We start from the raw sequence: 22,678 nt of genomic DNA, 5'->3' as shown, positions 1-22,678 counted from the left end.
AGTATACGCTCACACGGATGTTGACTGTACAAGTGAGGCACGCTGACTGAGACTGAGCATGTGAGAGAGGAACCATCGGCTCAGTCGTGATCACGTGACGCTCGGCAGACAAAGCAGCGTATACGTACTACAGGTACAGGCAGACCTTGCTTGTATATCAAGTTAAAATGTATTAAAATTTTTTGCTTGTCTTGCAAAACACTCGCAAACCAAGTTACTCGCAATCCGAGGTTTGACTGTATATATAATATTATTTAAACATTTTAAAAACTTTCCCACTGACCCCCTGCAATTACACCACTGACCACTAGGGGTCCGCGGACCCCCGGATGAGAAACACTGCACTAGACCATAGAGTGCGCAGTGTATAGTGTAAGTGTACAGTACGTCATTTGGGACACATCTTTAGTATTTAGTGTGTTTTTTGGAACAGAAATAACGTAATGAGTAAATTTCCCCCGTGCCGCACGCAGACCGACTAATTGATAATGAGATTAGTTGACAACAATTTTCATAATCGATTATTATTGATTTTATCGATTAGTTGTTGCAGCTCTAATATACGTAGCTGTTTGTGAACGTAAAAAAAAAAAGAAAAACACATCTGCACAGTTTAAAATAATCGAAGCGCACGACAAACGGACTTATCGACTCCCAGAAGAAGGAACCGAACAGCTGAAACGAGTTGTTAGTGATTCCAGACTTACTTCCTGTACTAACCTATGTAGGTTTGTACCTCTGGTTACAGTGGTAGATGGATCACAACAGACTGGGACCGTCTGACCAATCAGAGCAGAGTATGCTCTCTGAAAGGAGGAGTTTAATATGAATCATTTAATGATTCTTTTGTGACACTGTGGAGGGAAAAAAATTTAATGCTGCAGTTTAAATTCCGAGCTCATTTAAGTGTTTTTTTGACCTCGGATGCATGTAAATCTATGATATGAGACCTCGAACAAAATTAGGCACATTTCAAAACCATCATAGGTGCACGTTAAACCTTAAAAACGTAAAACGGACACTTTTGACGTCATGCAGTACATTCATTCTGATTCCATCCCACGCAGCTTACTTGTGATTGGTTAGGTTGCTGTTCAGTCAGTCCAAAATAACCGATGTGTGATATATTGATTATGCCGTCTCCACTGAGTGGTGGAATCTGAGATTCTCGTTAGTGCGATCTCTCCAGGAAGCGTGGGTTGTATGTTTGTTGGATTCAAACGGAATTATCGTTGCATCCAGAAGATTATATTTTGGAATATGTTCTAGAAACCTATGATTTACACACAGTCTGTTCGCTGTAAAATTTGCCATAAAATGAAATTCACAAATACATCAAAGAATCCAGCTGTACATTAATGCAACAAGGCAGGAAGTTAAGATTACACCCAGCGTTTCATTGCCATGTGTGTGTGTGTGTGTGTGTGTGTGTGTGTGTGTGTGTGTGTGTGTGTGTGCGCAATTGGTAACCCTTTAGGCTCCAGATGGCCGTAATAGCTGCAGACTGTGTTGTGATTTATTATGTCTCATAATTCAGTGCTACAAATCTGATTTGTATTCTCTGAGCTGTGGCTAGAACCTGTAACCTGTGAGCGATACACGTCACTCAGACCTCCTGCTTGTGGAAACCCCGTAGGAAGACTGTAGTGAATTTTATGAGAATGCTAGAATTCGTTTTCTGTGATGTTGTGTTGCGCTAATGCGTATCAGAATCAGAAAATCGTTCATAAATGCATTCGTTTTCACGACATAACGTCAAACCAGACACCTTTTCCAAGCCTGTTGTGGTTAAAGGCTTATTAGGAGGGACAGGAAACTTGTATGCCTTCGATTTCTGTCCAGTACACGCAAAATAATGTGGAGGCTCGCCTTTATGAACGTTTTGGTTAGAGTGTAAATGGAGGGACAGAAATCTCCCAGGTTTCATTATAAATGTCTTTGTTTGAGTCCCGAAGACGAATGAACGTCTTCCGGGTTTGGAACGACACGACGCGGAGTAATTGATGACGGAATTGTCATTTTTGAGTGAACTATCCCTTAAAATTGTTTTATAAAAAGTGTAGTGTGTGTTAAAACTTAACAGTTGCACTTTACATGGATGGAGGTGTAGAGCCATCTTTATTCTCAGCTCTGTCATTCTCACGTACAGTATGTGATCCTTTCCTCTACAGTATGCTAATGTTGGTGCAGTAGATAACATTAAAATTGATACATTGTTGAAAATTATTTTGTGTAAATAAATTGTTTTGATTAAGTTGCTGATTAATTCCTCTCGTTTATTATTAGGATCACTAAGACGTTTCGAGTGGATGAGACAAAAGTAATTTTTGTTTTTCATCACAGCTCTCATTAGCTGTTCAGATCTGTGTAGCACGTTACACACACACACACACACACACACACACACACATACACACACACACACACCACCATTAATTACGTGCAGCAGTGACACCCTGCTTTTTACTCTGTGTGTGTGTGTGTGTGTGTGTGTGTGTGTGTGTGAAGAGAAAATTATGCAGCAGCTAAAAATGCCAACCGATAGTTACTGATACTACACCTGCACAAAGAGGAGGAGGAGGAGAGAGAGAGAGATAGAGGAGGAGGAGAGAGAGAGAGAGATAGAGGAGGAGAAAAAGAAAAAGCGAGAGAGAGAGGGAGTGTAAGGTTAAGCGAGGGTGTAGATCTTACACTGATTCAGTGAGCAGCAGCTTCTCGTTTCGTTTGTTAGTTCTTTCGCTCTCTCTCCCGCTCTCTCTCTCTCTCTCTCTCTCCCTTTCTCTCTCTCTTTCTCTCTCTCTCTCTCTCTCTCTCCCTTTCTCTCTCTCTTTCTCTCTCTCTCTCTCTTGCTGGTGTATGGTGACATGAAATTCGGAGTGGGTTATAAATGGCTGTATTCTCCGTACAGAAGAAGAAGATAGTCAGGACAAGCTTGTGTGTGTGTGTGTGTGTGATTCAGTGTGTGTGTGACGTTATATGTGATTGTATGTGGATGTGTGAAAGGAGATGCTCATCTTCCTCATGGCTGCTATGATGAAGTCTGGACTCCCGACTCGTGCTGTGCTGCCTCAGTGCACGGCCCTAAACACGCACTCATTCTCCAACAAACACACACACACCCATGCAGTTATGCTTCCCGTTCGGACCGACAGCCATCAAGAACCAGCAGACCTACAGGTTAGAGGTGTGTGTGTGTGTGTGTGTGTGTGTGTGTGTGTGTGTGTGTTTCTTTTATGCTGAGTATAATGAATATTTAATGTAATCGGGTTTTTAATCAGATGAGCTGGAGTGTGTGTGTGTGTGTGTGTGTGTGTGTGTGTGTGTGTGTGTGTGTGTGTGTGTGTGTGTATGCGTGTGTGTGCTGTGTTAGGTGTGCAGTAGCAGTGTGATGATTCATCACTACAGAGATGTACTGTTCTTGAAGATTAAATATTCTAGTAGTTTCTGTAACTACATACTGAGCTGACACTTGTTACTGTGTGTGTGTGTGTGTGTGTGTGTGTGTGTGTGTGTGTGTGTGTGTGTACTGTTATTCCTCACACAATAGCTTAGTTTAATTGTAATGAAATGAATCCTTGTATATTTGAAGGACTAGTGTGGAGCTGTGTGTGTTTATTTAGTATGTCAGTGCTTGTTTGGCTTTAAAGCAGCTGTGTGTGCATGTGTGTGTGTGCGTATGTGTGTGTGTGTGTTTTATTTGCGAGATCATGTATGGTATGCTAGGCGACAGTTCTGACTCTTGCTCTCTATGAGCGTTTCCAAGCACCTTTTAAGGCTATGCCAAAAGAAAGCGTGTGAGGGGGAGATGGTACTTTTAATTTATCACTTTACAGGAACCTAATGTCCCCGTGATGATAGCAACGCATGAGAGTTTTGACCTTGTATGAGGTTTTAGCTGCTCTGCATGATGCTCATTCCCAGAAAATCCTGCAGGAGAGGGTAGGGTTAGGACCCAAGGTTAGTAGGTTGGGATAGAAGGTTAGCAGCAGTACAGTAATGCACAAGTCAGTGTGTGTGTGTGTGTGTGTGTGTGTGTGTGTGTGTGTGTATACATGTTTTTACATCATGGTGGGTATCATGCCAAATGAATATCTGACCGTTTTGACCTGATGGGGGACATTTAGATGGACCACATGAGGATAACTTTATTTATTTATTATTTATTTGAACCCCCCCACCCCCCACCCCACCCCCACTGGTTTTATTTAAAAATCCTTTCAGTTCCAGAGGGTAAGGTATGCGTTAGAGCATAGCATTAACAAACCGCTAAAATGCAATCAATATATAAATATTAATATGTATAGTAAATGTTAATAAATATGAATGTAAATAAAAGATATACATCCAAACTTAACCAAAAAACGAACGCACCAAAATAAATAAAAACGTCCAAAATGAATTCAAAAACACTTAAAATAACGCGACAAAATTTGGCAGTGATGTTTTTTTATTTCGCTTCTAGAGGCCGCGCTCGAACAGTGCATGCGACTTCTCAGCTGCAACAAAAAAAATATGTGGATTAATGCAGATAACCGATCGTTTCAGCAATCGGTTAGCGGTTGCGATTAACCGGCAAAACCGATCAATCGGTCGACCTCTAATAGTTGTTGCACAACATTTTCAGTTCTGGTTAAACACACAGTTGTATTCTGTCCTTAAAATGCTGCAGGTGTGGACTCTGAACCTGAAAAATCTGCTGTTTGAATCTTGGGGTACATTTTCTCTCTGCAGTAAACCCTTTTCAGCAAGAACTACACCAGTGTTTCTTTTAATACCACAGTATGATGTCATATTTATTGCATTTTTTTTTTAAATGAGTCGAATTTACCTGAGAACAAAACGTTTGTAATTTTGTGTACGTGCTCTTTATTTAAAGTCCCACATGAAACATCTGCCTCATCTCACAATGTGAGAATTGTACGTAAAAAAATACAAAAAAAAAACATGGCCGTGTGATCATGCATCATTATGAGTTCAAAGAAAAGGTCAAACTATCAAAACATCTCCCACAGGCCCGTAAGTGTGTGTGTGTGTGTGTGTGTGTGTGTGTGTGTGTGTGTGTGTGTGTGTGTGTGTGTGTGTGTGTGTGTGTTCAAATTAGGGATGTCACAATACCAAAAATCTAGTAGTCGGTACCGATACCACCAAAAGTACACGATACTTGATACCAAAGTCGATACCACGGTGTGGTATAAAAATAAAATAAAAAAACTCTCCTGGAGGACATCCTCCTCTGGCTGATACTGGCAAAAAGAGGGGGGAAGAGGAGGGGAGAGGGGGGAAGGGGGGGGGATTTCAGTTATCAAACACTGTCTGATAATGAGTGGAGGTGCACTCCTAAACGTACGCATGCACACAGACGCACGCGCACACTCACACACACTCTTATACTCTGAATGCAAGCATTAGTTTAAAATCACTGATATGGTGTCAGGATAAAAAGATTTATTAAAAGCATGAACATGTGAATAATTATTAGTGACATGAGGCTACATGTATCTGACAGGACCCGGGCTGAATGGAGATGCATGGTGGACCATTAGGAGGTAGTTTATAACACTGCAATGCGTTAGCGTCGTTAATAAAATAACTGGCTATCGCTAACATTACATGGAGCGTAATGTTAGCTGGTTTCACGCCACAATGCAGCTGCCTCAAACAAACATAATAAAGGACCGTCTTTCAGGTGCTTCGCCAAATTCCAGGAGTTTCCTCGCTTTGTTTGAAATGAACGATGGCATCGGTTGCACACCGGAAACCGATACTACCTTTCCTCTCTTTTCTTCTCAACGAGTCGGGGTGGAGCTAAACTTAAAGCTAAGCTAATCTTTTGTAGTTTTTCCTGTGTGCTTGTAGGCGTTCTTCATCTTCACCATTTGTGGACCGACTAAAACACTCGCGCGTATTTGCTGCCCCCGTCAGGTCCGGAAGAATTGCAACCTTGGCACTTTCGTTACAATCGGTACCAACGGAAATGCAGAAAAAGAAGCACCCTCACGTTTTAAGAACGTTGGTACCGACTTGAAACCAAAGTATCGGTTCTCGTGACATCCCTAGTTCAAATGGATATTGAATTTCACTTGGCAAAGACATTTTAATATATTCAGAGATGCCAGTCAGCGTGATAAATCTTTCCATTTTTAATGTCATCATCTCCTGATGTTAGTGCTAACATTACAACATTATAGTGTTACGTAACAGCCTTTTAACACAGATTCATTTACTTCAGCTAAAACAAACATTAGACACAGAATGCAACCCGAGCGTGTATTAGTACGCGTCTGTTTCTCTCGGAGATCATTCATGTCTCCTCTCTTGCTCTAAAATGTCTATTAAAGTGGAGACATCTGTCCACACACACACACACACACACACACACACACACACACACACACACACACACACACACACACCATGGGTCCTGTGGGAGATGTTTTGATAGTTTGACCTTTTCTTCGACCTCATAATGATGGATGTTCACATGGCCATAATTTTTTTTTACACACAATTCTCTGAGAGATGAGGCAGGTGTTCCATTTGGTACCTTTTTAGTAAAGAGTATCCTATTTCTGCTTGCTCATGGCTACGATATATTCTATCTGTATATTGATATTGTGTTAGTGATTTATGCAGTAAACAAAAATAAGAACGATGTTCAACATACAACGATGTTATACGTCATACGTCAGAAATGCAGTAATGAAGGCAACACGATACATTAAGAGTGGGGGGGGGGGGGTGAACTTTTGAACAGGATGATCGGTGTAAATTGTTAGTATTTTGTCTTCTGGGAAACATGTAAATATCTCATGTAGCTTCTGAAGTGCAGTACTAAATGAAAAAAAAAGATCTTTAAACAAACTAATAACAATTTACACTGATCATCCTGTTCAAAATTTTACACCCCCCTATCTCTTAATGTATCATGTTGCCTTCTTGAGCATCAGTGAACGTTTGCACCTTTTGTACTAGTGGTATACGAGTCCCTCAGTCATCCTCAGTGTGAAAAGATGGATCTCAACATCATATAGCTGCTGATGGAAAGGGCTCAAATATGCAGACTATGCTGGAAGAGTAAAGAATGTGCAGGACCTGGAGGATTTCTCTGAAGAACAGCGGGCAGTTTAACTGCTCAGGACGAACAAGGGACTCTGGGTGGGGGGATCACATTTAAAAAGTGCTCTAATCCCAACACCGTTCAGCCAATGAAAGAATGTCCGATTATTTATGGACCTGAATGCTTGTCTGGTTAACACAAAACAAGGGAACTAGGATCCACAACTAGAGTCATGCAAAGTATCATAGTTTTATCCAGCAGAGATTTTCTATTGAAACACTAAAATTAAAAAGAACTCTCATTTTACATATATTGTATATATTTTTTAAAGACATAACATACATCTGATGATTAAACATCAAAACGTTAATGTACATGTACAAGTAAGAATAATTAAGACTGTGTGTGTGTGTGTGCCCGCCCGCGTCTTTTGTTTTCACAGACCCTATCATCTGCTCTGGGGGGGCAGTTGTGTGTGTGTGTGTGTGTGTGTGTGTGTGTGTGTGTGTGTGTGTGTGTGTGTGTGTGTGTGTGTGCGGGGCGGGGGGGCAGATGGGTCCCTGTTTCCAGGCTGTTGGGGGCAAAAACACAAAAGGCCACACACACACACACACACACGCACGCACACACACACACACACACACACACACACACACACACTCACACACACACTGCGGGACTGTGATAGTGGATTATTACTTAATTTGATCTTCACACTGATTTTCAACTATACAAATGCAGTTAAAATAAGGTATAAGGTTTAAGGTTTGATTATATTTAAGGTTTTGTGTGTGTGTGTGTGTGCTGATGAAGATGAGCACTGTGATTCTGTGGCAATGGGAGCAGAACAATATCAGCATGAAGCTGGTAAATATATTGTATTATATATTTATATAAATCATTTTTGGTACTTAATATATATATATATATATATATATATATATATATATATATATATATATATATATATATATATATATATATATATATATATAAAATCATTTTTGGTATTTAATGTTAATGTTTACTGTAGGTTTTATTATTATAATAATAATAATAATTATTATTATTATGGTTCTGGTTATTGAATGGATACAACATTTCGTTATGATTGTGCCAGTATATCATATTATAGTGTAGGGTTTATCACGAACACGTTTCAAATAAGGTTCCGTTCAGAGCTAGGCGCAGTTTGCGTTTTCTTTCGTGTCATCTGAAGTTGTGTTCTTGGAAAAAAAGTCAGCACCAAAATGTGCTCTTCACCAGATCAACGTCAGCATTTGTCACTTTTTACGATACTTACGATATTATCATGATGCTGTAAATCCTGAAAACTAATCCTGTGTTCATATTCAGGTTGTGACATAACAGCGGTGTTCATTTCCTTAATCGTCCACTATAGCTCGAGAAAAGAGAAAGGACGGAAGGAGTGGGGGATAAAGAAGGTAGAGTAGAAAGAGTGTATGAAGAAAAAGGACTGAAAACAAAGGGAGAAAAGGAGAATAAAAATGACGAAAGAGACGCGATGAGAGCGCAGAGCAAAAAGAAGCCAATCGCAATACTCTACGTGCATGGTGGCGCAGCTCCAGGGTCCAGGGTTCAATCTTCAGCTTGTGTTGTTGTCCGTGTGGAGTTTTACACGTTCTCCCGTGTCTGTGTGGGTTTCCTCTGGAGTCTCTGGTTTCCTCCCACTGTACAAAAACATTGGATTGGCTATGCTAAATTATGTGTGAATGTGTGTCTGTCCAATGTTCCCGGGATAGACTCCAGATCCACTAGTCTAGTGATGAGGCGATGAGGTTGCTGTTTACTTATGTGTGTGTGTTTGTGTGTGTGTGTGTGTTATTGAACATTATCAGTACACACTAGTTTACAATACCGAGTCAATACTCTAGTTGTGTAGTTGCATGTTTTTTGTTTTTTGTGAGGTCACTTGGACAGAAATGGACAGATGGACCTTCATTTGCATGTCCGTGTCTAATGTGTGAATGGAGGCCTCAGTTAGCGTGCAAATGCTAGTGCAGTGCCAGCGTGAGAGGTGTTTCAATGTCAATCATCAGCTTCGCTAAGAGCCTGGATTACTGTTACACCAAATGTTGCTAAATAGTGAACCTTACAGGAGGGCTAACCTGACTGTAGGCACGTGTGGATACAATCCAGACTCACCGTAAAAACATACACATTCAACGTTGACGTTAAGGAGCAAGCATAACGTAGCGTAGCATTGTATCAAACGCTCACTCAATTGCCCTGTATGCCACAGTACAGTAAGCCAACATATTTCACTCATGCTAACCTCAAACACAGTGCTGTTTGAATAAGATCGATATGTACTAACCGGTTTTCCCGTAATGTTCACGTTAGCTGCCGCACCGATGTTAGCATGCTAACTTCGATAACTGCTATTAGCTAGCTACTAAGTTACCAAGGAGTTTTGGTTAATCTTAACTAACTTAGCTATCAATGTCTAGCAAGAAAACTAACATAAGAAACACCTGAAGTCAGGTGATATCAATATCAATATCATTGAACCAATTCCATTCCTACGAAACTTTACGTTATTCAAACTTCAGGAAATATTCATTACCGATATGCTTTATATGAGTTTTTTAATACATTTTTTCATTGTTTTGGCATATTTGGGTAAATTTATTGCTAGCCTTTAACTATGACCCCGTCATGAATCCTTGTTCACATATTCCTATAGATCGTGATCGCACTGTGTAGCAATAAAATCTCAATCCGTTATATTTGTCATAATAAATTGTCCCTCATTGATACTAATGATTTATACTTTTATGACTTCAAGCTGCTTGTTTCGCGCTATAATTATCGTTGCTACTATGCACGCTAACATAAATTGACACGGTTTATTCACTGGTTTAACATTTACGAGTAGATTATAGAGCGTATGCTTATATGCAAGGCATTCGGGTTTCCTCGAGCAGACACGGTTCAAGACTGGCAGGAACGCCAACGTCACGATACAGGATATGTCTGAATAAGGAAATGAAATGTTTGTTTTCGACTCGGTATAACCTGATTCAAACACAGTAGACAGGTGGAACGATCCTAGAACAGACACAACTAAGACAAAAACGTTATTATCGTGACTATCGTTGAGGAGGATGTGCCGTAGTTCTGCTTATATCACCGATGGTATTTCTGGACTGGGGCATGTTTAGCTTTGTTATGAGGAAAGGGCTCTTTAGAGACACAAAGTCATTTAAACTATATATGATGGCTAGAAAAAACTGTTTCTTGACCACACACATGACTCAGCAGAAATCATGATGTGAAATGCATTCATTCAGACGTTCCTCACTGTTGGTGTATTGTGAGGGGGGATGGTATACCCCAGCTTTAGCTTAGATTTGACATTTTACTAACAAATCTGTAGACACGCACAGCTTGAAGCTTTTGTTTTGCTCTGTGTGTGTGTGTGTGTGTGTGTGTGTGTGTGTGTGTGTGTGTGTGTGTGTGTGTGAGACTTCTGATTTCTTCTCTCTTTCTCTCGCTCTCTCCATGTAAGTGTTATATGGTAACACTCCAGTGTGATGTCAGTCCTAACCAGGTGTGTGTACTTGTCTGTATGTTTGAGTGTGTGTGAGTCTGGTGGTTCGGAGGTGGAGCCAGGATCAAACACACATGACTTACAGAGCAATACAGGGGAAACACAGTCAAAAACGAAGCTGAGGAGATCTCTAGGTAAATACACAGCATGGACAGGATGACGATTAAATGACAGTCAAGGTCTCTTGGCACTTTGAAATAGAGTTGTGGAGAGAAAGATATATTGCGCACGGAGGCTAAACTTATCCCTGACACCTCGTCTGCTGAGTTGTTGTGGCTAATCGACCCTGGCCGAGGATTTCACTGAAGGATGTGTGTGTATTTATTCGTGTGTATGTGGATTCTTCGCACAGCTTGTCTAACTAAACCTGCGGATGCATCATGGATTTACGTATACCGGAAAGAAACAACAGCAGGACGTTCTGTGATCATTATAAAACGGTGAGCTTGAGCTAAACAGAGGTCAGAAACAAGTGTAGGGGGATTAGCATAGAGCCTTGAGGTACACCATCAGCAGGATTGCTGAATTTGGTGTATTTATATAACTTTATTATGTATGTTTGATATGCATGAGTTGACAAAATTAGTAGCTGATCCTTTCAGCTGTTTTAAAGGGTACACTGGCCTGTCTGTAGAGAGGAATAATAATGACTGTTTATTTATATTGATTGTTGCGTCCTTTCTTAAAGAGAATTCAGGGGGAATAAACAACGTACTGTTTGTCATTAACCTCAGAATATGGTCATTTAAATAGAGACCTGAGGTATATCACTATGTCTGTAGGTAGGAAGATATAGCTTTTTCTTTTCTTTAAAAAAAATACTTTTATTGAATTTATAGTTTTTTGTATAGTTTGAGCGGTACCAACTCGGCGAAAGCAACGGTAAGACCGAACGTCCAGTATCTATGTAAATTATGGAAATGATAATGTACATAATACAAACCTATGACATGATTTGACAATTCGATCGTGCTGTGGTATAAATATATTTAACAAATTATTATTATTATTATTATTATTATTATTATTATTATTATTATTATTATTATTATTATTTTAAATTTCATTGTTTTTTCAGCATTTTAAAGCATAAATACTAAGCTAGAAACATGATGTTCGTCTCATTTAGAGACGAAAGCAAAATCCTTTTATTCAGATTTAACGTATTTTAAGAGTTGAATTACTGATATTTGTTAGTTTATTGAAACTCAAACGTTTACTGTTCCTCGTTGACCTTTGCATTACCTCTGTACAACTTCATGTGATTACTTTTAATTAGCTGTTCACATTATGCTGCTGTTATTGAGCCTCTGTGTGTGTGTGTGTGTGTGTGTGTGTGTGTGTGTGTGTGTGTGTGTGTGTGTGTGTGTGTGTGTGTGTGTGTGTAGTGGAGGGCCACTGTTTTTGACTCACTGCATTAGCTCTGTAATTAGAGTGAAGTTAGCATAGGAGCTTTTTCAGAAATTCCTTTGAGGTTGCTCAACCTCAAAATTTTCAGGAGATAAAAGCAAAGAGGTTCTGCTGACAGCTCACTGATCCATAGTGTGTGTGTGTGTGTGTGTGTGTGTGTGTGTGTGTGTGTGTGTGTGTCTGCGTGTGTGTTTTACTTACAGGTGTGTCTATGTGTGTGTGTGCAGAAATAGCTGGCAAGTTTCCTAATAGTTTTCCTAATCCGGAAAACCTCTGGATATGACGCTGAGCACGTGCACAAAACTTCTTTGGTCGACCATGTCGAGGCCTGTTCTGAGTGGAACCTGTATGGTCTTGGCCACCATCCTGCAGCTCAGTGTCAGGGTCTTGGCAATCTTCTTATAGCCTAGGCCATCTTTATGTAGAGCAACAATTCTTTTTTTCAGATGCTCAGAGAGTTCTTTGCCACGAGGTGCCATGTTGAACTTCCAGTGACCAGTATGAGGGAGTGTGAGAGCGATGACACCAAATTTAACACACCTGCTCCCCATTCACACCTCAGACCTTGTAGCACTAACAAGTCACATGACACCGGGGAGGGAAAATGGCTAATTGGGCCCAATTTGGACATTTTCACTTAGGGGTGTACTCACTTTTGTTGCCAGCGGTTTAGACATTAATGGCTGTGTGTTGAGTTATTTTGAGGGGACAGCAGATTTACACTGTTACACAAGCTGTACACTCACTACTTTACATTGTAGCAAAGTGTCATTTCTTCAGTGTTGTCACATGAAAAGATATAATCAAATATTTACAGAAATGTAAGGGGTGTACTCACTTTTGTGAAATCCTGTATATATTATGGTATTTAAGTTTGGGTATTTAGATTACGGTATATATATATATGTTCGCCTCACACCTCCAGGGTTCGATTCCCGCCGGGGCCATGTGTGTGAGGAGTTTGCATGTTCTCCATGTACTTCCTCCGAGTACTCAGGATTCATCCCCCAGTTCAAAGACATGCATGGTAGGCTGATTGGTGTGTCTTAAGTGTCCATAGTGTATGAATGGGTGTGTATGTGATTGTGCCCTGCGATGGATTGGCACCCTGTCCAGGGTGTACCTCGCCTTGTGCCGATGCTCCCTGGGATAGACTCCAGGTTCCCCCGCGACCCTGAAGAAGGAGTAAGTGGTAGAAGATGGATGGATGGATATATATATATATATATATATATATATATATATATATATATATATATATATCCCCCATATATATATTTTTATTATGGTATTTAGATTAGGGTATATATATATTATGGTATTTAGGTTAGGGTTAGGTTATCAAACGTTTATAAGCACTTTCGTTACAAACTCGTCTTTCTTCAATGATTGGGTAATTTATTGTTTGGGTTACTAAGCATGCTGGGTAAATGAGTCATAGAGACAGTGCTTTGTATCATTTAAGCGGGGGAAATCCCTGCTGTTTGTGTTTCAAATTGTACATGATGCTGCAGCACTGTGTGTGTGTGTGTGTGTGTGAGTGTGTGTGTGTGTGTGTGTGTGTGTGTGTGTGTGTGCACCTGTTGTTTCCTATCATTAAAAACCCCTGACTTATTCCACTAAGTAAAAACATACCTCTGTAGCTTTGTTCACTAAAAACAGTCTGTATGTGTGTGTGTGTGTGTGTGTGTGTGTGTGTGTGTGTGTGTGTGTGTGTGTGTGTGTGTGTGTGAAAATGTTGGAGCATTCAGAAAACAATAAATCTTTGGAAATCTTTTATAATTTCTAATAGCTAAAGAAAAACTTTTCTCTCATGTAATTAATAAAAAAAAACTTTGTTTAAAGTATTTATTTAAATGAGATCTACTATGCAGAGTTGCTTTAATGCCTGAAATGTCCTGTATTAAAACTGCCACTTTAAAAGCGTCTATAAGTGCTTTCTTTATTATACTATTTATTGTCCGTGAATTTTTGAAAACACTTTTGATTGCGAATGTGTAAGTATCAGATACGGAGTTTGGTGATGATGTCATTGGATGTAATAAGATGCCTGGGTAGAAGCTTTTTTTAAACACACTGATTCAACACAGGGCCTTTCACATTATTCATTCCCTTAATCCACCCCCCCACCATTCTGCCCAGAGTGCACTGAATAGGGCACAATGGCCGGCATTTGAATACTGCGCCTAACAAAAGGACAAACGCTCAGCTCACTCTGGTTCCCGTCTTTAAGCACTCATTTCTGATGCTGTAAATCAAAAGCAAAACATCGTTTTTAATTGTGATTGCACATTTGTGGAGATTTGGATCACTAAAAGTTTCTTGTTCTCTCTGTCAGATCTACACGGACTGGGCGAATCACTATTTGGCAAAATCAGGACACAAGCAGCTGATTCAAGATCTGCAGCAAGATGTTTCTGATGGAGTGCTTTTGGCTGAAATCATCCAAGTCGTCGGTATGGATCTATTTTTTATTCATTTATTGTATATAAAGTAAACAAACAAACAAACGAAAAACTTTTCCATTGATTCAGTTGAGGTTTGGAAACTATTTCAGACCCTCAGTCTACTATGAAGACGAAGTGTGCTTGTTTTGGACTCCTCGATAGTGGAAATATAAGTAATAAAATGTTGTGTAGTTTGTAATTTTACACTCTACTGAGTCTCAGTCATAACGTTATAACTGCGCCTCGATTATTAGGTTTATTATTAGGTTATTACAAGTGACAACTGGATCTGTACTTGCTGAACTCTTTCCCTTTTATATCAGTATTAATGTGGATTGTTAATAATAAATAACAGACGAACAGATCATATCAACACAGCTAGTCTTTCTGGTGGACGGAGTGAAAGTGTGACAGGGAGGACAGACAGACAGACAGACAGACAGATTGCTGTTCCAATAGCCAGACAGACTTTTTGATCCCATAAGGAAAAGCTGCTTTAAAAGCACGGAGTCAGATTTTTATCATTTGTTCTTGGTACACACCCGCCATCAGCTGCTCTGTCCACCCGTCTGTCTTTCCATCTATCCATCCATCTATCATTTCATCACTCCCACCAACACGCCTGCACTTTACTGCACCAAGAATAGACTATGTCTCTCTGTCTGTCTGTCTGTCTGTTGATAAAATGGACATCAGAGAAACTCACACACACACACACACACACACACACACTCTGTAGATAAGTATGTGATTATTTGATAGCTCTCTCTCGCTGGAAAAAATTGAGCAACTTTGCTTTCATTTTTCTCTTTTATTCTGGAGAAGATGGGAAACAAAACACTTCACTATTGCTGCTGTAATTTGAGCCACTCACACACACACACACACACACACACACACACGCTGGTTTTACTTTGTGAGGACCTCCTGCTATCTACTGTAGTGATGTTATCCAGGGTATTGATGTCACGTGATCCTGTTGTGATCCAGGGTAGTGATGTTGTGATCCAGGGTAGTGATGTCATGAGCCACATAGTGATGTCATGTGATCTAGGATAGTCATGCGATCCAGCATAGCGATGTCATGTGATCCAGAATAGTGATGTCATGTGATCCAGAATAGTGATGTCATGTGATCCAGAATAGTGATGTCATGTGATCCAGGGTAGTGATGTCATGATCCACATAGTGATGTCATGTGATCCAGGGTAGTGATGTCATGAGCCACATAGTGATGTCATGTGATCTAGGATAGTCATGCGATCCAGCATAGCGATGTCATGTGATCCAGAATAGTGATGTCATGTGATCCAGAATAGTGATGTCATGTGATCCAGAATAGTGATGTCATGTGATCCAGGGTAGTGATGTCATGATCCACATAGTGATGTCATGTGATCCAGGGTAGTGATGTGATTCAGAATAATTATGTCATGTGAGCTAGGATAGTGATGTGATCCAGCATAGCGATGTCATGTGATCCAGGATTTATTTGTTTTTATCTCACATTATTGTAGAGACAATTTTCATTAAGCCATGAAGATCAAGTTTCATTTTTTAAATCTGGTCTAAATATCCTACTCTGTGGTCAGCCCTAAGTTTTAAGTAATAGAGCTACTTCAGAAAATCCCGGAAGACACAACAGCCTGTCTGGGCTTTTCAGAAGGAGCTCAATCCTGTGTGAAAACTGTGAACCTGGCAAGACGGATGTCTAGGTGGTCTGTTGATGTTGTCTGAAATGCATTAACATTTACACTACAACGTGACCATGTTTGTCCCTGACCACTCAGAATGTGGCTCAAGTGAATTGGTCAAGACGTATAAAACCCTGTTGACCACGTGTGATCCAGATGCATAATAATACCAGGTGTAAATGGAGCTCTAGGTAATTCCTAACCGAGATAATTTCCCATTTATGGCTTGCTTTACATTACATTAAAGACTTTAAGCATTTTCCACTACATTTTAATTGGGCGAAGGAAAAAACCCTACTTGTAATGCCAAAGGATTAATCTTGAGTGTTTTGTTATTATTACTGACACATCTTGCTCTACTTATTTAGTCAGTTATGTATGAACCAATTTTGGCAGCTTATCATGTGTGTGTTTGTGTGTGAGTGTGTGTGAGTGCTTTATATATGGTGTAGAATTCCATATTAAAGAGCTAGACAGCTGATGATGTCACTCTCCACTTGGCATCCTGGGGTCACTTGTGGTCACAAAATTACAAGCAAAATAAAATTTCAGGTTGTTTGTGATGTAAAATGTAAACAGTATAGAGAGAGAAAGAAAATGCTGAGGCACGCTTTGGTTTTCCTGCAACACCCATATCGAGACAAGTTAATATTATTAATATTAATATTTCACAGTCATTAGCTAGGTTAGCTCACTGAGTTTATCTTCAAACATTCCTCTCAAGGTTTCTTCCTCTTAACATCTTGGGGAATTTTTCCTTGCTACCGTCACCACCGGCTCGCTCAATTGGGATAATTTTGCACATGTAATATCTGTATACCGTTTATATGTTTCTGTAAAGCTGCTTTGAGACAATGTCTATTGTAAAAACGCTATACAAATAAAATTGAATTGAATTAGCTAGCTTTGATAAATGAATATATTTATTTCAAATTCAGTTAATCAGTCTTGACACTCTGTCACGTCACTAGAATGCACTTCTCGCTAACAACATAATTTCCCACCCATTGTTTCTACCAAATTTGGTCACCTACCAATTCCCACCCACCAGGCACCTTATCATACGACAGCTACCAACCACGTGCTCCCTCCGAGACTCATCTTATCGCTCATGCAGCATCACAAGGTAGCGTGACACACTTGGGGGAGAGCGTTATCCGCTACCCACCCCCCTTTCATGTACATGAGCTCACGTACCCCTACAATTGGCTAGTGTCACTGAGACTGACAGGGGGGAGAGATTATGCCCCTCCCACCTACAGAGTATGGCCAGAGTAGCTCCCTTGTGGCATCACCAGGGTTTAAACTCATCACGGTGTGTTACATATAGACTCAAAGACTTTGTTATTTAAACTTTCAAAAATAGAATTTTATATATAGTGTATAGTGGATACTCCTTTATCTAGCTAGGTCTCTAATATAGCATATGTATGATATTGTATTTTTAACAGATCACACACACATACATACACACACACACACACACACACACACACACACACACACACACACACACACACACACACACACACACACACACACACTATGCTTACTCATCTGCCTCCTCCCTCAGTGTACATGGTAGTGTGGAATCAGCTGGCGGTGTGTATGGCCTTCTCTCAGCTGCTCGTAGGGGGTTGGGCCCACTAACACACACATGGACACACACACACACACACACACACACACTCTGACACTCTTTTGGAGTTTGTGGACTTAAACCATTTAACTTCTCTCTTTCTGCAGCCAATGAAAAGATCGAGGACATTAACGGCTGCCCAAAGAGCCACTCGCAGATGGTGAGTGCGTTCACGCTTTCATTTCACTTTCACTATTCACTGAGTGTGTTACAGTTACAGAGAGAGGGAAGGACAGAAAGACAGAGACTTCTAGAGTAGAGAGACAGATAGAAAGAAAGACGACTGGTTACAAAACTAAGTTATAAAATGTCCAAACATGTGCCGTTATTTAAAAATGTACCTTAGATATCAATAAACATATTGAGGAGGTGGAGTTATCTGTTTATTTAACATTTATGGAAGGAGTCTCCAGTGTCACTGCGGTGTAACGGTCTGTAGGTTTTCCGCTAGGACAAAAGAGTTCTCTGTAACGTGACAAGCTGTGTCTTATTAATAGACAAAGAAAAAAGAGAGAGGTGGGTGAAGGAAGGACTGTTTATAGCTGCTATAACATAAGTTTTGCTTGTATCTTTCTCATTTGTAAGTCGCTTTGGATAAAATTGTCTGCTAAGTGAATAAATGTAAATGTAAGTGAGAACAGGAACTAACTTGTCTCCCAGACATTCCATAACATTAAATTTGTTCCTAACAATTAATGGTTAAAAAGTGTTAGAAAGTTTAACGTCAGGAGGCATGCTCACAGTTAGCTGTGTGTGGTTTGTGATATCACTGTAGTGGACAGCTCTCGTCTACAGCAGCATCGTTTATTCACCCATTCCTCCATGAGACTCAGTATCTACTTCAAACTAAGCTCTATCCCGTCAATTCATCATGTATATGGTTTATAGCCTTTTGTTTTGAGCTTACATCAGGAGCTATTGTTCCTTTCATCACAAATATACATCATGTGCATCAAGTGTGGTTGATAGAACAGAGGAGTTTAACGACTGGTACAAACTGACTGATACAAAACCACAGAGAGTCTGAGAAGACCGGCACAAAGAGCAGTGGCATAACATCAAAAGAAAGAAAGAAAGAAAGGAAGAACACGCACAGAACCAGTGATGCAGCACTGTAGGCAGGTGCACACACCTGTTACTCTAATGGGCTCATTGTTTGTGTTCAGAGTAAAATCGCTTTGGTGAATGAAATTGAGCTTTATTAGGACATTAAATACTGAAACACACATGCATACATGGGCTCTGTGCGTGTGTGTGTGTGTGTGTGAGAGAGAGAGAGAGAGAGAGAGAGAGAAGTAAGGACTAAAACATGACGGAGCATGATGTTATAGGATATAATAATCAAGGATGTGTTACCTCCCAGATATTGATTCCCAAAGTGTTTTCTTCCTCTATTACCACAATGCAAACCAAGTTCCCATTCTCATTTATGTTATAGCAGTTATAAACAGTTGTTCCCTCAAAAGCCTCTCTTTTTTTTCTCTCCCTTCAATTTACTAAGATTCACCTTAGCGAGAAACCTGGAGCCTTCCCGAAGACTCTTCCGTGAAGGAAAACTAAGTTACAGCTTTAAAGTTACAAAGTGCTGACACTGGAGACTCCTTCCATAAAAGTTAAATAAACATCTTGTTGGATTGGTGAAATGGTGCTTAAAGATGAAATGACCAAACTCAGAACACAAGAAGACAGAGTTCTTGTAAGGCTACTGTAAGCATTAAAGAGTAAGGCTATTGCTACTACTGCTACTACTTCTACTACTACTAATAATAATCTAATAGCTGCAGGGATGTAACAGATGGGGGAAAATTTCATGATTGAGACCAAAGGAATCTCTGTAGGGTGTGTAGAATTCACATGACACATGTGTTCATACCATACACACATATACACAGAAAGGTTGTTGAGCTTCACACAATGGGGTGTGGCTATAAGAAAATAGCACAAACATTGAAAACGCCCATTTCCAAAATCAGGGCAATAATTAAGAAGTTCCAGTCAACTGGAAATGTTATGAATCAACCTGGAATTGGAGGTGTGTCTATATCGTCTCAACACACTGTGAAGAGGACGGTTCGAGCGGACAAAAAATCTCCAAGGATCACAGCTGGAGAACTGCAGAAGTTAGTTACGTCTTGGGGTCAGAAAGTCTCCAAAACTACAATCTGAAGTCTCCTACATCAACACAAGTTGTTTGGAAGGGTTTCAGGAAAAAGCTCTACTCTCATCCAAAAACAAACTCGAGCGTCTTCAGTGTGCAGACACTACTGGAACTTCAACTGGGATCGGGGTCTATGGGCAGATGAAACCAAAACAGAGCTTTTTGGTAATAAACACAGAGGTGGTTTTGGAGCACACAGAGAGGTAGCCGTATGGAAAAGTCCCTCATGCCCACGGTTAAATATGGAGGAGGATCTTTAATGTTTTGGGGCTGTTTTTCTGCCAGAGGACCTGGACATTTTGTTAGGATACATGGCATCTTGGACTCTATCAAATATCAACAGATATTAAATGAAAACCTGACTGCCTCTGCCAGAAAGCTTCAAATGGGCCGTGGTTGGATCTTCCAGCAGGACGATGATCCAAAACATACATCAAAATCAACAAAAATGGTTCACTGACCACAAAATCAAGGTCCTGCCATGGCTATCTCAGTGTATGGCTGGGTGTATGGGTGAATGCACTAAGCATGCCGACAAATTTGTTTTAATTTAGAGAGTTATTTTTATTCATAGTGCATGATGTGCATTCCTGTCCCAAAATTCCTTGGTGTGACCTTTGACCCTTGGCAACAACTGTCACCCAATACTTGTTAGGGTGTGTTGGTGTCTCATTCCTTGCATTTCTTCTTCTTTTTGTTCTTCTGCTTCTTAGTGATGAGCTCAAACTAAGAATTCTATTCCAACATTGTTGGGTTGATGCTTTTAGTTAAAGGTGACTTGGTTATATAAAAATATTGTTTAATATATTGGTTAGTATAAAAATATATATTTTATTAAACTTATTATTATGTAAATATTTTCAGATTAAAGAGTGAATCATGCACTGATGAAGTGGTTTTCAATTTGAATTCCAATTTCCAGCAGTTTTTGTTACTTGATTGATTCATCTCCTAGCAGCAGAGGGTTTCTTTAACAGCTTGACATATACAAGACATATACTCTCATTATTAAACAGACAAACATACATTATGGGTGTGTTTTTATATCTTAGGGGGTGACCAAATGTCCCCACAAGGATTGGAATATCTGACAATATTGACCTTGCGGGGACATTTCTCTTTTCCCCATTTTTTAAATAATTGATGTTAAAGTTAGGGTTAGATTTGGGTATAGCATAGCATGAATTAGCTGCATAAATAATAATGTCAGACAAATGTGTATGTGTGTGTGATTTTGCTTTGAATTTTCAGAATTTTCTTCTAAATCTGACCTCATCTGAACATTTCCCAACTTGTTCCTCTCTCCAGATTGAAAATATCGATACGTGTCTGGCTTTTCTGGCAGCAAAAGGTGTGAACATACAGGGACTCTCAGCTGAAGGTAAGAAACTATGTTGACCAACACAAACACAAACACACACACAATTCTTTCAGGATCATCAAGGCAATATAATACATTGTAACCACCTTTGAGTCTCTCTATACGTCGGGGTTATGCATGTCACCCTATTCCCTGAGAAGGGAACAAGACGTTGCATTTAGCATAATACTATGGGGAGCGCCTCTCACACGCGACTGGCATCTGAAGCTTGTGTAAAATCATGCCTATTTATAGGCCTGCCATGATCGTTGCTGCCATGATGACGTTCCCTTTCAAAGGGAACTTTGACATTGCGTGTAGCATAACACTATGGGAACGAGAATACCCACTCCGTCATACCGAGGGTACGGCCTGTTCAAAAAGACCCAAGCCCGAGGGTCACTGCAAGACACTCGAGCCCGGGGTGGAATGAATATCCAGGCTGTAATAATGAATGAATGTGTGTAGCATAGACCACCCTGCAGCAGCATACACATCCTGTAAGGATACCCCTTCGCGGCGGTGACCGCCCTAGTGGAATGAGCCCTTATGCCCAGAGGCGTAGCGAGACCGCGCGCCTCATAAGCCATAGAGATTGCTTCCACTATCCAATTAGAGATGCGCTGCCTTGACACAGCATCACCTCTGCTGTTGCCGCCAAAGTAGACCAGCAGCTGCTCCGACTTACGCCGCTGGCCGGAGCGGTGGACGTAAGTACAGAGAGCCCTTACTGGACACAGCAGGTGCATTCTCTCTTGTTCCGGTGTGGGGAATGGAGGAGGGCAGAAAGCCTGCAACACCACAGGGTGGGCAGCTGATGTAGGCACTTTAGGAATATAATCCAGCATAGGACACAGGAAGGCCTTAGCTAATAAAGGGGTAAAGTCAAGGCAGGAAGGGGCAACAGAGAAAGCTTATAGATCTCCTACTCGCTTGAGAGATGTCAGAGTCAACAGAAGAGCTACCTTTAGAGTCAGAAGCTTCTCAGAGGCTGACTCTAAGCGCTCCAATGGGGCCCCTGACAGACCTTCCAGTACCACAGAAAGGTCCCAGGAAGGTATGCGCGGCCTGCAGATCGTTCTGCAGTGTGAGGGATTTACTTTCACTGGGGAGAAAAATGCTCATCAAACCTTAGTAATCACTTCAAGCAGCTCTTTATATGCTGCTTTCAGTTTTGGCTTCTGGCTCCTCTGAGTCAGAGAGGAATTATTACTATTATTTTTGTGTGTGTATATGTTTTTTTTTCCCTTTTGGCTTTCCATAGCGGAAGGATGAATCGCAACGCAAGCTCCAAAATCCACCTGGAACTGGAAGACAGAGCAAGAGATAGAGCAGCGCT

General features: G+C 40.4%; 1 protein-coding gene across 6 annotated transcripts in view; it reads left to right on the top strand.

Annotated features, from left to right (window-relative positions):
- nav2a (neuron navigator 2a) overlaps window positions 1-22,678 on the top strand; it is a 106,294-nt gene that overhangs the window by 28,154 nt on the left and 55,462 nt on the right. For 3 of the 6 annotated variants that reach the window (XM_017478795.3, XM_053683387.1, XM_017478794.3), the window contains exons 1-4: window positions 2,698-3,177; window positions 14,380-14,497; window positions 17,929-17,981; window positions 21,288-21,360. In XM_017478795.3, the coding sequence (XP_017334284.1) occupies window positions 3,007-3,177; window positions 14,380-14,497; window positions 17,929-17,981; window positions 21,288-21,360 (415 nt within the window). In that variant the 5' untranslated portion in view covers window positions 2,698-3,006. Of the gene's footprint in view, window positions 1-2,697; window positions 3,178-10,664; window positions 11,072-14,197; window positions 14,292-14,379; window positions 14,498-17,928; window positions 17,982-21,287; window positions 21,361-22,678 lie in introns of those variants that run through there. The other 3 variants (XM_053683389.1, XM_053683390.1, XM_053683388.1) reach the window with 3 other exon arrangements.

The sequence above is a fragment of the Ictalurus punctatus genome, chromosome 10 (genome assembly GCF_001660625.3).
Source record: "Ictalurus punctatus breed USDA103 chromosome 10, Coco_2.0, whole genome shotgun sequence".
Lineage (NCBI taxonomy): Eukaryota > Metazoa > Chordata > Actinopteri > Siluriformes > Ictaluridae > Ictalurus > Ictalurus punctatus.
Note: the sequence above shows the minus strand (reverse complement) of the source record. Positions and strands in the feature narration are given on the sequence as shown.